At 37.2% G+C, this 13,979-nt stretch overlaps 1 protein-coding gene across 5 annotated transcripts in view; it reads right to left on the reverse strand.

Moving 5' to 3' along the window:
* LOC124158600 (GATOR complex protein Iml1) overlaps positions 1-13,979 on the reverse strand; it is a 102,746-nt gene that overhangs the window by 37,641 nt on the left and 51,126 nt on the right. For all 5 annotated transcript variants that reach the window (XM_046533764.1, XM_046533763.1, XM_046533766.1 and 2 more), the window contains 4 exons: positions 10,998-11,215; positions 8,523-8,779; positions 2,933-3,107; positions 2,067-2,270 (listed from right to left, as the gene is read on the reverse strand). In XM_046533764.1, the coding sequence (XP_046389720.1) occupies positions 2,067-2,270; positions 2,933-3,107; positions 8,523-8,779; positions 10,998-11,215 (854 nt within the window). The remainder of the gene's footprint in view (positions 1-2,066; positions 2,271-2,932; positions 3,108-8,522; positions 8,780-10,997; positions 11,216-13,979) is intronic.

Consider the following 13,979-nt stretch of genomic DNA (forward strand, 5'->3'; position numbering starts at 1 on the left):
TAACGGTATTAGACAATTCCCACATTATCTAAAACAGTACTGCTCCATAAACTCGACGTCGTGCGTATTTACTTGACTACTGTTGCGGGAGCAGACGATCCTCTGGATCTCCACGCGAAACTTAGCTTAAAAATACTTGATCTCGGAACGAAAGCAGACGACATTAGACAAATTTTGAAAGTAAATTTCAACTGTTTAATATAAAATTTTCTTGTAATTACGTCGTAATCTAATAATCTTGCGTGTCATCAGTTGATATATCGATCGATTTTACAATCGAAATGGCATCATTCCAGAAGCGAATGTCTACGGCTGTTGCCGTAATTTGAAAGTCAATATAATTTTGCCCAATTTTTATGATGTTTAAAAAACCAGTTGACTTACTCCGGGTTGTTGTTATATTCTCCGAGTACGCTGTGAGAAAGAAAAATGACTTGTCTTCGCTTGTCTGAGCTTCACTCGTCCTCTTTCTGTAAATAGATATAGGATAAATCACGGGAGATAGACGCCGTAATCATGAAATCCTCTCCGGGATGTCCATGAAAAATTGCAATTTTTATTCACATGGTATTGTTTTTCATGGTAGCGCTCATTTTCTTGATTTTAAATGTGAAAAGAGTTCAGGAAGGCGATCCTATGAGAACTGCTGATAGTAATTGTAATTATGACGACTTTTTCACTGATTGCAATAACCCCGACTGCTATTATTTACTTTCCTCGTTAGTACGTTTTCCTGGTTAGTACGTTCATTTTTCGTGGTCCCTTCAGAAACGTACTAACCAAGTTCCACTGTATTCAAATTTATAGTAAATTGTGAGCAATTTGTACCACCTGAAAATATTGCTTGAGTAGAGAAATTCTTTTCCTTATTTAGCAACATAGAATGCTACATTGTTACACAGCAGTACAATTTTAAAACACTGGAGCAAAACTTGAAAAATTTTTGGGAAATCTGTAAAATACACCATTTTTGTAAACTCACGGGTGTTTTGCACAAACAGAAGATATTGTCGGGTTTTAATAATTTTTTATAGCAATGGAAGTGTGAAAATAATGAAAAACAATCACAACATTCCTATAACATAACCACCTGGAGTTAAAAACTTGGCCTTTTTCACACCATCCAACAGTCCACTCCTAATTTATAGCATACGTCCATACGTATTTTATTTCATGTGAGAGATATTAAAACTATATACCTAGTCAAATTTGGAAGAAAGGGTATATGACTCATCAATCATCATAAAAGAAAACTTAGGCCAGAACTATTTTAATAGAGGTAGACAATGGGCTGCAACATAGAAAATAGAGATGAATGTTTTGAAACACAACTGTTGCAGAAATATAAGATGGAAGAGAAGTAAAAGAGATGGTTAATAAGAAGGTAATTCTAATGATTATCCATGTCCATATGAAAATGTAGTAAAACAAAGCGACCTTATGGAGTCCAGTGGTAGGAACAGGAATCAGTTTGGAAAATTTGCTGGCATCAGGTTTTTACTCTTTTTAGAGTCAAGAGTTTTGAGAACAATGTAGTACAAGTGGTTGAGATATTTACATCATATCATTGAAATGATTTAAAATACCCACATCAAATCATCTGGTAACATTATTTTTCTCAGTCTCTATATTTTATAGAGCTACCGAGGGTCTTTGTATGTCACCGCTGCCTTTATAAAGTCAAATATAGCAAAATTACTTCACTGTCTAATCAGCCATTAATTATATAAAATATATTTAACTGTTTCTACATAGTTTGTAGCATATGATTTGGAGTTAAGGCCTCCCCAAGCACTCAAGTATTCATCAAGCCTGCCTCAATAGTTGCTACAGGCTTAGGCAAGTTTGGGTATATGACTTCCACATTCAGACAGGCTTTCAGTGCATTTGGAAACAAATGAATAGTATCACTCTTAAGGCTGAACCATACTAGCTCCATGAAGCACACAATTCAGACACAGCTATAAGATATGACCCCATTTCAGTACTGAGAGAGAGTGACTCCATTAGGAAGTATAGAGAGGAAGTTGGAGATACAGGAAAGCTATTACATTTTAAATACTTACCCTCTGCTTCTTGCTTGCATTGATTCTGCGAATTTTATTCACCCATGTTTCCATGAACTTGAGGAACCCTTCCACCATGTGGCACTGTTCCTCCAAGCACAGGGGGCCGTACAGGTCACAATGCTCTGATCCATCAAGAATCTTTTTTGTGGCTTGCAAAGCAATCGGCAAAAGATACACTCGAAACCTCCAATACTTGAGGGTCTGTAAAAAAAATGAGGGCATCTCTTTTGACATCTTCTTAGGTGACTGAAGATATGCAAACATTTTCATATTAAAGACCCACAAACAAGATTTATATAGATTAAATAAGAAACTATAATACCACATAAAACAACAACACTATAAAGAAGAAGAAGGAAACTTTTCTTACGAGCGTGGTAAAGAAAATTGAAGTTGACGGATTATTATTACATTAGAACTCTGTCATAACAAGTACAGTCTATAGCGTATGTAGCACTATAACGAGTGCTCTTTTTCATGTTAGTTGGTCCATGTGAAAAAGCTTGGGGAAATCAAGTATATACTCTATCTTAATCTATATTTTCCAATGGTAAAGCACCATGGCAACATATATGAATGACTTAAGAAGTGATATTTAAATATTATGAAACCCAATCACCCAAATTCTTCAATGCATCCAATGCTGAGAAAGTAATGAAAAGCTTGCCAAAACATAGAGCAAACATTTTTTAGGGATAAATAATATGATAACACTGCACTACCTCAAAAGACATCAAAGCATCAAGATATCAGGAGAGTTCATACGAATGGGGATATGGACAAAAATCTTAAGAAAAGAAACCCTTAAGACTGCTATTTCCTAATTTATTTACAGCTTTTATAGAAATTATCAAACCACTTACATGTCCCAAAGCAAAGTCAGTATCACCACGAGTGCATATGTAATGGTCCAAGAAATTCCAGTTATAATTTTCAAGCTTCTCCGTGGTGAATGAAACCCAGGAAACTTCATAAGTGTCATGGTGAGGAGCTTGAAATCGGTAACGATAATGGTAGTTGAAAGGGGGATAAGGATGCCTGTAGAGAGGAAAATTATCAGTTAAATTGCATGGCATATAAGGCAAATTTTTCACATAAGAGATACATAAACAAATGATAACACAGTGCATACATAACCTGATATTCATTCTCATATTGATGGACGGTAGTTTAGATGGTTTAAGAGGAGAATTTATTCAATGAGGGCACTTAATACGGATTCCTTAAGGTACTACATTAAACTATTGATGATATGAAGTCACTAAGACCAAAAAATTGGCACTTCATAATATCAAATAAAGTAATCCCAAGAATTTTTGATAGATTGCACGAAATGTTTACTTTGGTTTTTCCATCATCATTTGTCTGCATGGAATCATTTTACATGTTATTTTATGTTATCTGTTGAAGCATTCTTCAATTTCTTCCTTTCTGCAGAGCATTTGAAGATGAAAATTACTGTAAAACATGTGCACCACATTATATTGACCCTTAACCAGTGACGCGCAATTCTTGTTACACTACCAGTAACGTGCGGTCTGGGAGACCGCAATAAATCAAAAGTTCATAAAATATTGCTAAGCCATTTTTATTGTTTTGCTTAATTTTTCTTTGAATGCTTAACTATCTTAAAACTTATATTAAAATTTTTACACTCCCAATACGAACCAATTTGTCATAAAAAATTGTGATTTGAAGCAGGATCAAAAAACTGATGCCAAAAACACTTGAGTTATAATTATTATATTTATGTATCAATATTTTGCCAGATTCAAAAAAGGCCTTAAATGTTAAAGTTGGAAGGCAAAGTGGTAAGTAGCCATTAAATTTATCCCGCTTATTCCTTTTCTTGATGAATTCTTCGTAAGTGACATGCGGTCTCACAGACCGCTAATCGAGTTCAATTAATAATATAGAAATTAATAAAAGGAACGTTAAATTTTAAGAGTGGGATGTCCTTGTTATGCAAAAATATGAAGCTAACGAGAATTATAGATATTTTGAAATCTTAATTTTGAAAATATTCATAATTTTAGAAACGCAGCGGTCTCTCAGACCGCACGTCACCGGTTAAGGGTTAATATTCAATCTCCACATTAACAGAATTCCTGTGTAATTAATAAATAAAAACAATTCATTAGGGCTGAGCAAGTCTCAAGTTTGAGAATTTTAGAGAATTAAGCAAGATAAAAGTTCTGCTTGACTACCGCTCGATTTTGAGATTAAAATGCTCAAAAGACCAAGGCTTCATGTTGCCTTGGTAGTGAACACTTGTATTGGGAATAAACACGTTTTTAAAAATTAGCAAAGTGGAAGTAAATTTAGATGCAGAAAAAATATTATTTATCAAGAAATAGTAGTGACCAGAGCTTCCGAGGAAAAAGATATTGAATAAGGATAATCTTGTGCTCAAATCTCGTTGGAGATTCAAGATTTTTCCAAATTCTTGCTTGATCTTGCTCAACCAAAATCCCTGCTCGCATATCCTTAAAAATCATACACTGTCCTATTATATACATTGATTTAAATTTCAGAACTCATGGTCAGGTACAGAAAGTAACAAATATCAGAGCAAAAAAAGTTCACTCCTGTTCCAAAAAAAAGTTCACACCCCAGAGACCCGAATTGATCCACCGTCACTGGGCCATGAACGCCTGCACAGGGTCGGCCCTAGCAGGTGCGGGTCTAGGGGTGAACCTTCAGTGCGGGGCCCTTCACTTAAAATATTAAACTCTATACCCCATCTACAAACTCCCTAGCCGCACCCACTCTCACTCATGTCAAGTTCTCTCACTCGTTGCTATCACTCACACGACGCAGTACTGTACTGACAAACGCAATTGCACAATAAAAATTAGGGATGGGTCGATTCCAAATGTCGATTCTCGATTCCACCGATTCTCGAGCACGGAATCGGAATCGAGAATCGATCGCCTGAAGTCGATTCCGATTCCATAGATTCCAGGAAGATAAGCATTTTGAGCATTGGCTATAAGTTTGGGGCATAAAGGCTGCCACACACCTAAGCGGCCGCGGTGTCAGCCTTGCCCGCACGGAGGATACGCCCGGCACGGGGGTGCTGTGATGAACATACCTAAGAGGCCTCGGAAACATGAAAATGTCGGCAAGAGCGACAAACCGACGAACCCTGATATGGAGCATGTTCATGAGCAACTCTCAGAGAAAAAAAATTGGAAACCACGGGATCGTGAAGCAATGCATGCGTTTTCCGTTCTTTTATTAACCGCTGGTCACGGCAAATAAAATTATTGCGATTATGAATCACATTCGGAGAATTCATCTGGACCACCAATTTTAAAGTACAATAGATCGAAATATATTTTTTTTATTTTCGAATGATGTTTGAAGTCTGGTGATAATAAAAACGTGCATAGAGCGAGTTTTCCTGTGAAAAAATGTTTCTTATAAATACGCGCGGGTTTTTTATATAACTTTTTAGACTTACACGTGTCTGCGTCAATAATAAAAAATTTAGACACATTAGCATTTGCATAGCCCAGTTTCATCAATGCAACACTTGAGAAAGTTGATACTTGCTTGGCATAAGCCGCCGCGGCCTCCGGGCAGACTCGACAGGTTGCGTTCGGCCGCCACCGCGCACCCGCCAGGCTGCTCTGGTACGTATGGACGCAATGAACGCTACATTATTGTTTAGCCACCGCGGCCAAACGAGAATGTAGCCACCGCGGCTGTTATTTTTAGGGATGGTCGGATTGGATACCTTGGACCCAAATATACACGGATATTGCCCTTCATCGGATTCAAAGTCGCGGAAGACATCGGATCTGGATCCGAAATTTTAAATAATAGCTTCAGTGAATGCAACGCCCCATCAGGGTGGAAAGAGTTCAGATTCTCTCCTCGAATGCGCCGTCGCATGCGATTCTTGTCCTACTCATGAACCGTTTTGTTTGAAAGCTCTCGCAGAGGTTACGAGTAGAATTTCAGCCGTGGCCAGGATTTTCAGCCAGAAAATAAAAAAGGCAAAATACGACTGGCACATTGTGTGACTCTTCCCAAGAGATTGAACAATCATCGGGGGAATCTCAGCGCCGTAGGATAATAACCACGTCAAAAGTAACTACATCGCGGATTTCAGAAAACCACCCTCGGCCGTCCATTAGCCCGTGTCTCTATTGTTGTTTTTTCGTATCCAAAATCAAACAGATCATATATCATTGTCTTCTAAGGAAAATATCAAATCACACGAAAACAATTGAAGCGTGTTTCATACCTACCTCGTCTCACCAACTGACCTTTTTTGGCCTACCTGCTTCAATTCTCCGTTTTCTAGACGAAAAATGCTAGGAGAGTGACTTCTGGGCCCGAAGATATCTTGATAGCTTCGACAATAAGATGACATGCACGAGATTTAAAAAAGAATTAGACCAAACGAGACGCATTCCTGACGATATTTCTGTTTATTTTTCAGCTCTAATTGAATGCCACTCAGTTTTCTATCTACAATTCTACAATTAGACTTTACTGATATGCAACATTGTCCAAACAGCACAATTTCCAAAGAAAAAAGCGCAGCATTAACCCCTCAAACAATTAGAGACGGATTGGAAATGCCAACTACATATATCACGTAGCGCACCCGACTTTGCTTTGAAGGCAACGACGTCACTGAAGCAAAATCTGACTCTAAACCGAACCGTGTGTGTGCACTGTGCCGTAAATTATCGCGAAGATGTGCTGAATCCACCTCACCATACTGAAGCATTTTCGGGTGAAACACAAGTTGGTATGCGATGAGAAAGTAAAATTCGAGGGAAACGTGCGTGAGGAAAATTTGAATTCAGTCGATGGAATTTTGCTAAGGGGGGGTTCAAAACCAGGGGGGACAATTTTTAAACAACAGGGTACAAAGGAGAGGGTTTCAAACTAATTTTAACACCCTTCATAATAGAAAAAAATTCATTTTTCAAAGATACATTTTTCTTTCATTTTTCATCTTTGTAAATTCATGATTTTTAAACATATTGTTTCCTTTTATGAAGGAAAGTAACTGTGTTTTTATATTTTGGGGGGTCCTTTCGCTACGCCACTGGTCAGTGGTTCATCCTAAGATTTTCCTATTTTCATTTCCAAACCCAAGCATAACAGTTTAGGCCCTGAGTATGTAAAGATGTTTTTAAAAAACAACTGGAAAGCCCATAAAATAATTTTTAATTTATAAAAATATAAAAATGTGTATGAAAATCTAAAACTCATTCCATTGATTGTATGTACCCAGAATAAACTTGAATAATGACTTCGTTTGATGATAGGAATTTGAAAATGCCTTTGGATTCGAAAATATCCTATTCAAAAGATTTGGCTCCAAAAATCCTGGATCCGTTTATCCCTAGTTATTTTATTCCATCCAATTCTTAAATTTTAATGATAGCAATGCTACAGATAAATTAAAATCGCACCTGTTAGAAGGAGTAAGAATCGATGGAATCGGAATCGAGAATCGGGAATCGATTGGAAGGAATCGGAATTGGAATCGGAATCGAAAAAAAGTGGAATCGACTCATCCCTAATAAAAATTACTGCATTATTATTCCTTTTTCATAATATTATTTTTTATCTAGCACGGACTTAACAATACAGTAATAGTTGGAATTGCATTTTCAAAACTATCGTATATTTTATTTTTTTTCACGAACGCCCCCCAAAGCGCGGGGCCCGGGGCGGTCGCCCCGCCCTAAGGCCGGCCCTGCGCCTGCATGCCCGCTGCCTACCAATTCCCAGTGCAAGTAAGGCCCCAGGAGGGATAAAAAGGTTTATGCCACCAAGGAATTATTTTTACAAGAAGGGGACAGCATTTTTCCAGTTTAGAAGCAAAAATAGGATGGTATCTTAATTTTGTCTGGCCATGAATGACCTGAGGATACCCAGCTTTAGATACCTTTACAAATATGTATTCCAGTAAGCCATTTTAGAGGTGCAGGTCATGTGGAATGGGTCCAAATAATATACAAGACGTGCGCAGTGAGCTTCAGTTGGTGCCTAGCAAGTGTCTCAGCAAGATAACAGTGTAGGATATGCTCAGTGAAATTTTTGTTGAGAGTTTATGGGATATGCCTGGAAAGAAGGGCCTCAAAATAAAAAAAAGAGGAATACGTCACAATGAAAAGATTAAAATCATTTAAGAGAGGGAGTCCACAAGATTAAGTTGGAGCATAGTTGCAGCAAAATTCGAACTATGGGCATGGAAAAATCGAAGGAAAACTGGGGTCAGTAGAATTCTCAAGATCACCACATTTCACCTAATTCGATCATATTGCAATAGAAAATGACGAAGATTTTAAAAATTCTATTTTGATTTTTTCCACAGAGAAACAAAATGGTGCAAGCACCTCAGACCAAAATAGTTGAGTTACATTTATAATCAAAAGAACATAGTATAGTCAAGCTCCTATTCATGAGGTTAAGAATCACCTTGGCCGATATCTTGTGACTGAGATGGTGGGGCCACACAGGGAGATTCGGTGGAAGATTCGCCCGATGCTCAAGCGGTATTCCTCACTTGGTTCCATATCCTGGGCTCGTCCCGACTTGGATGTAATGCTAACCCTTCCTGTCGCCATAGGACGTGAAGGAGACAAGTTGGGAGAGGCAGTTGATGCGGACGTGGACCGACTAGTTGCACTGGAGCCTCCCTTCAGAGGTTTGCTCTCCACAATTAACTGAAAACCCTATAATTAATAATCAGCATTTAAATCATCAAGAAAACAGTAGGGACCGATTGGGTTGGCTCTTTCACTCTCATTTCCATCTATTCTAAGGCTTAGAACCAGAAACTGAACCACAACCAAACAAATCAGTACCAAAATAATGTTCTTAATGTAAGATTTCACTTTTTCCCGGCGTATGATGGCGGTGAATTCTTCTCGGGTTTCCATCCAGGTGAGCTCCATCTCCATCGCTGCCGACGTTTCGATAGAATCCTTTTCTATCGAAACGTCGGCAGCGATGGAGATGGAGCTCACCCGGATGGAAACCCGAGAAGAATTCACCGCCAATGTTCTTAATAATCAAGTCTGAAAACTCGAGCAGAGATTATGTAATTTATATTATTGACTTTAAAAAAGAGTGATTTTGTGGAACCAATCACTCGTGAGGTAACTAAATTAGTTATTTTAGAGTACTTCTAGTACTACCATAATAAAAATGAAATATAGCCTTTTAAAATTAAGCAATGAAAATGAGACACTTGATTAAGAACAGAAATCAAAAACCATGACTGATATCAGGAACTGAACCGGAATCAGAACAGAAAGAAAAGGTAGAACAGATCAATGCTCAAATAGAGATCCTGTAAAAAGAAATTTGTTATTTTCTGAAACTCTTATTAAGGATTACAGTAACACATGCTGATATGGTAACATATCATTGATTGAACCTCTATACAACTTCACATTAAAATTGAAAACCACCTTCATGTTTTCAATTAGACAATATCACTCAATATGGGAAGAAAGTAAGTACACCATTCAGCCATTTGAGAATCAATAGCCACGGGATAGTAGATACTTTACAAGCATGGAATTCACTTTCCAACATCCATTTAGTAATAGTCATTTCCGCTAGATTTCATTCGCCCACTGTAACTTCCCTTTTCTTCATCCTAATGGTATAGCTACTGAAAAAATAGGATATTACAACTGAAACAACTTAGAACATGTTTATGACAAGAACTGAATGCAATTCTGAGGTCAACAAAATTGTTAATTAGAAAATAAACTTTCTTTTGCATACATCAGGCTTATTTATTTTCGTTTTCACAATATTTTTGGTACAAGCTGTCATTTTCAACATTTTTCAAACATTCTAAGAACTTCTAAACATGGGCGATCATGAAAATTCTTGGGAAATGATTTTACTCTACTTTGATTAATTCTTAATTTGAACAGAAACACTGTACTTAGCATAGGAAAATATTACAAATATGAACATGATAAAAAAATGTCCATTTTAACAAAACTAGTATAATTTTACTATTTACACTAAAGATTCATTGCCCCAACTGGCAACATAACATTTGAGGGGTGGCAATGAATACACCCCTCAGACAATTTTTCTACCACTGCCCAGGCTTCAATATAACAATTTCTGTCAAAACCATGATGCGCCAGAAAAAGTAATGTACATGTACAGGATGCAGCAACATAACTTCCTTTTTTAAAATGGGTGCCATTCAGTCGGTTGATGTCGTAGCGGAGTGCCAGAGGTCTCATTCAAGAGGCGTGACTATAAAGTTTTGTTCCTGCAAAATTCAATCGCCATCATGCGTCATTAGGTCGGCTCACACTTCAAGAGCATAGGTGGATGTTTTGAGGGAACACTTCCCTGAGTGCTTCACCTCAACTAGGGGCGATTTGAAGTGGCCGGCCCTCTCTCCCGATTTAGCCCCTTGAGATTTTTTCAACAGAATTTTTTTGATATCTCATGTTTATGTGCACAGTCCAAGGACCGCGCAAGCTTTGAATGCCAACATTTGGGATGAATTTGCCAGCATGCCCCCTGATATGCTGGTAACAGCCATGACAAACGCCAGAAAATGGTGTACTCATTGTCTGGAGAATGGGGGACGTCACCTACTCAGCTTGGTCTTCAAAGTTGTGTGAAACAGAACTTTAGATGGGTGGCTACGTTACAAAAAACAAGTAAAAAGTTTTTGATCGATACAATGAGATTTAATAAGTTTTGAAAAAAGGAAATTATGTTGCCCCACCCTGTACAAAGAAGTCCATTCCCCAATCTCATGGTTCCAAGAGTATAACCAAATACTTTAGACTTTGGGGATGACAAATCAATCCACTGAAAGACACTAGGGGAGTGTTGTAGCCAAGTGGGTGGAGTTCTCGCCTTCTCACCGAGAGTTCCAGGGTTCAAAGTCATCACTCTACTCACCTGAGCAAGACGTTGAGAAACTAGCTCCTTGAAGACCTCCACTGTAGACAGCGGCTTTCGATAGACTGCCCTCTGCTGGGCATAGTCAGCACTAACATGATCTGGAAGGAGGTTGTAATTCGAAACCACATAGTCATTCACAAGAGACTTGATGTCAGGAAAGTAGTCGGTGGTGATAGGGAGGCAGGCAGGAATAGTCAGCGATTTCCAGTCCACACCTACATTCAGAGTAACAATAGAAAATGAATAATCCCTTTCGATTTTCAGACACATTCAATCAGTTTCTACGAATACATCTCCTATCTGAGCAGCAGCTTTTCCTTAATTAAAAGGATATTACAGAATAAGATGGAAAATAATTACAAAATATGTAGTTTATTGTTTTGACTTTTACTGATGTTATAACTCAAAGACAGTGATTATCATTAGTCACAGCAAGTTGCCAAAAAATCAATTTGTAAATTGTTAATTTGAAAATTAAGTTAGACAAACTGAGAACTTGTATTTTCCATGAAATTTCTAATAATCTATCAAAACTCTAATGCTGCATATAAAATTTTAGTACATTTTAAAACTCAATATTATTATTGTGTTTTGAACACTTATTCATGCTGAAGACGTTGATGTTACAAGAGATATTAATTAGAATTTCATACTTCAAATTGACGACAGATACACACTGACTTCACAACCAGGTCAAACGGGACTAAATAAAACTCAATCTTAAACTTAATGGATTTCAACATTAAATTAAGAGATACATTTCAATCAATAAAATTTACTTTGATATTATCATAAGCCCCATTTCAAGAGCAAAAAGCTTTTCAATTAGTCAAAGACAATGGCAAATATTCTCATGTAACATCAATTTATTTTATAAAACTTAAGAAAAAAATTAGTGCTACATCCAACCAATACAATGTGAGAAAATAAATTATTAAAGAGTATAAAAAGTTACTGAAAAAAACAAATATTACAGGGGAGAATAGAGCTACCCTTACAAACGAACTACAGCCTGTTAAATGTTCACTGAATGTAAATGTTGAATAACTCAATAAAAAGTGAAATATTTTTAAATTGAGAACTTTGGTGCCAAGGATAGACAGAAGCTTCAAGACACTACAAATGTTGTATAGGGCAATTCAAGAAGTATTTACATGCAAAAGCAAACTACACTATTACCGCCAGGTCTTCTACGTCATTTAGCATATTTGCAACAACTAATTGCAAGAAAATGTTATGCGTTCCAGGAGAGCCAGAGATTCATGCCGTTCATCCAAAAGTAGCTCCCCGTCAAAAAAATGAGGATTTACTACTAGAATCCTACTGTCACTAATTTATAGTAACAATATTTTTGACCTCAAGGGATATCCAAAAACTGAAAGGGTTAGAGTCACTACTATTTGCAAACAACTTCTTAACTGCAGAGAGACATTACCTCACTCCATACACTTTTCAGTTTTAAAAAAAGAATCGCCAACACTACACTTTCCATCACTGTAGACTTTCATTCGCAGTCCTCTTCAATATCATCTTTGGAAACACCCTTAAACTCCTTTTCATTGTTGAGTATTGCTAAATAAATTCAGAAAGTTTCAATTTTCTCCAGGCATGAGCTCTTTCTCAAAAATTTCTTCACCAATAATTTCTCATTTTCTTGTCCTTACCAAGTTTCCGTAAATGATGATAAAATTCAAAAATTTTTCAATATGTACTTTTAAGAAGACAAAACTTTAATTGAATGTAAAATACCAAAGAAATCAGTTCATACAAGAACTGTAATTGGTCATATTTGAATGCAAACATGCAAAATTCACAATGAAAAGAAAGCACTCCATTTGGTTCAAAAGCTAATATTCATTTTACATGGTATGAGTAACTACCGAAAAATGTTTCATGTAGTTCACGCAAAGGTAGCATTCTTCACGAACTACTCAGAATGAATGAAATGAATTTGTAACGTTCCCACATACCTCACCTCATTCATTTTGACGCAGCTTAGGTGGTACGCCACACCAGACAACTGTCCTCCTCCCTTCCATGTATGACCAAAGAAAACTAGAGTCTTAACAGACCATGTGGTACATGTTTCTTCCCATCCATTTTGGCTTCCCAAAGCCGTAAGGAAGACAAATACATACTCAAAGGACACACGACAAGATGCCCACTGCTAGTATGGAAGGTTTTTATTAAAATGGAGACAACAGTGAAAATATATAACCAGTTCGGGATGGTTGTGAGAAGAAGCGACAAGAGAAAAATGAACAAGGAAAAACAGTGGTCACAAAGTTATTGAGAAAAAAAGCTCTACATTTCCTACCATGGAGCTAAAATTGCTGATTTAATTGGCATCAGTACACTCTCAATCACTAAATTATCAACTAACCGGAAATGAGGTTTTTAAAAAATGAATACCAAGCTAATACAATACACCTACATAAAAAGAGAATGATAATAATTTCGCAAAGCTACACTTAAAAAATGAAGCTGATTTTCTGATAATTCACACTCTGCGTGCATGTTTCAGTGTTAACAGTAAAAGTTTATATTAGCCAGGGATGCCTATCTCCCGGTAATAATGATGCATTATCAACCAAAAATTCTTCTCAAGGGTGCAAATTGTAATGCATGTCCCTCACTCCCCCCACTCCCTCCCCAATTGAGTAGACCAGATATTATTAAATACATAATTTAGAATTTAAAAATGTTCAGGTATTAGTTGATGCGTAGTTTTCCGCGGCGTTGTCTAGATGATGTCTCCATGTTCCTGGGTTTCACCGCGTGGATTTTCTTTGTGACGACAGTTTCGCCGGTATTCCAACCGGCGTCTTCAGGTCGATGTCGGGATTCAATTTTTGGTGACTTATATAGTTCATTTTTGGCGCCAATTTTTCATGCTGGATGCTGATTGGTCCACCTTCTTTTCTCTCGTATGACCCTCTTCCACGAGCTGTGGAGAGGGTAGCCGTCTTCTCTATTCAT

This window comes from Ischnura elegans, chromosome 5 (genome assembly GCF_921293095.1).
Source record: "Ischnura elegans chromosome 5, ioIscEleg1.1, whole genome shotgun sequence".
Classification (NCBI taxonomy): Eukaryota; Metazoa; Arthropoda; class Insecta; order Odonata; family Coenagrionidae; genus Ischnura; species Ischnura elegans.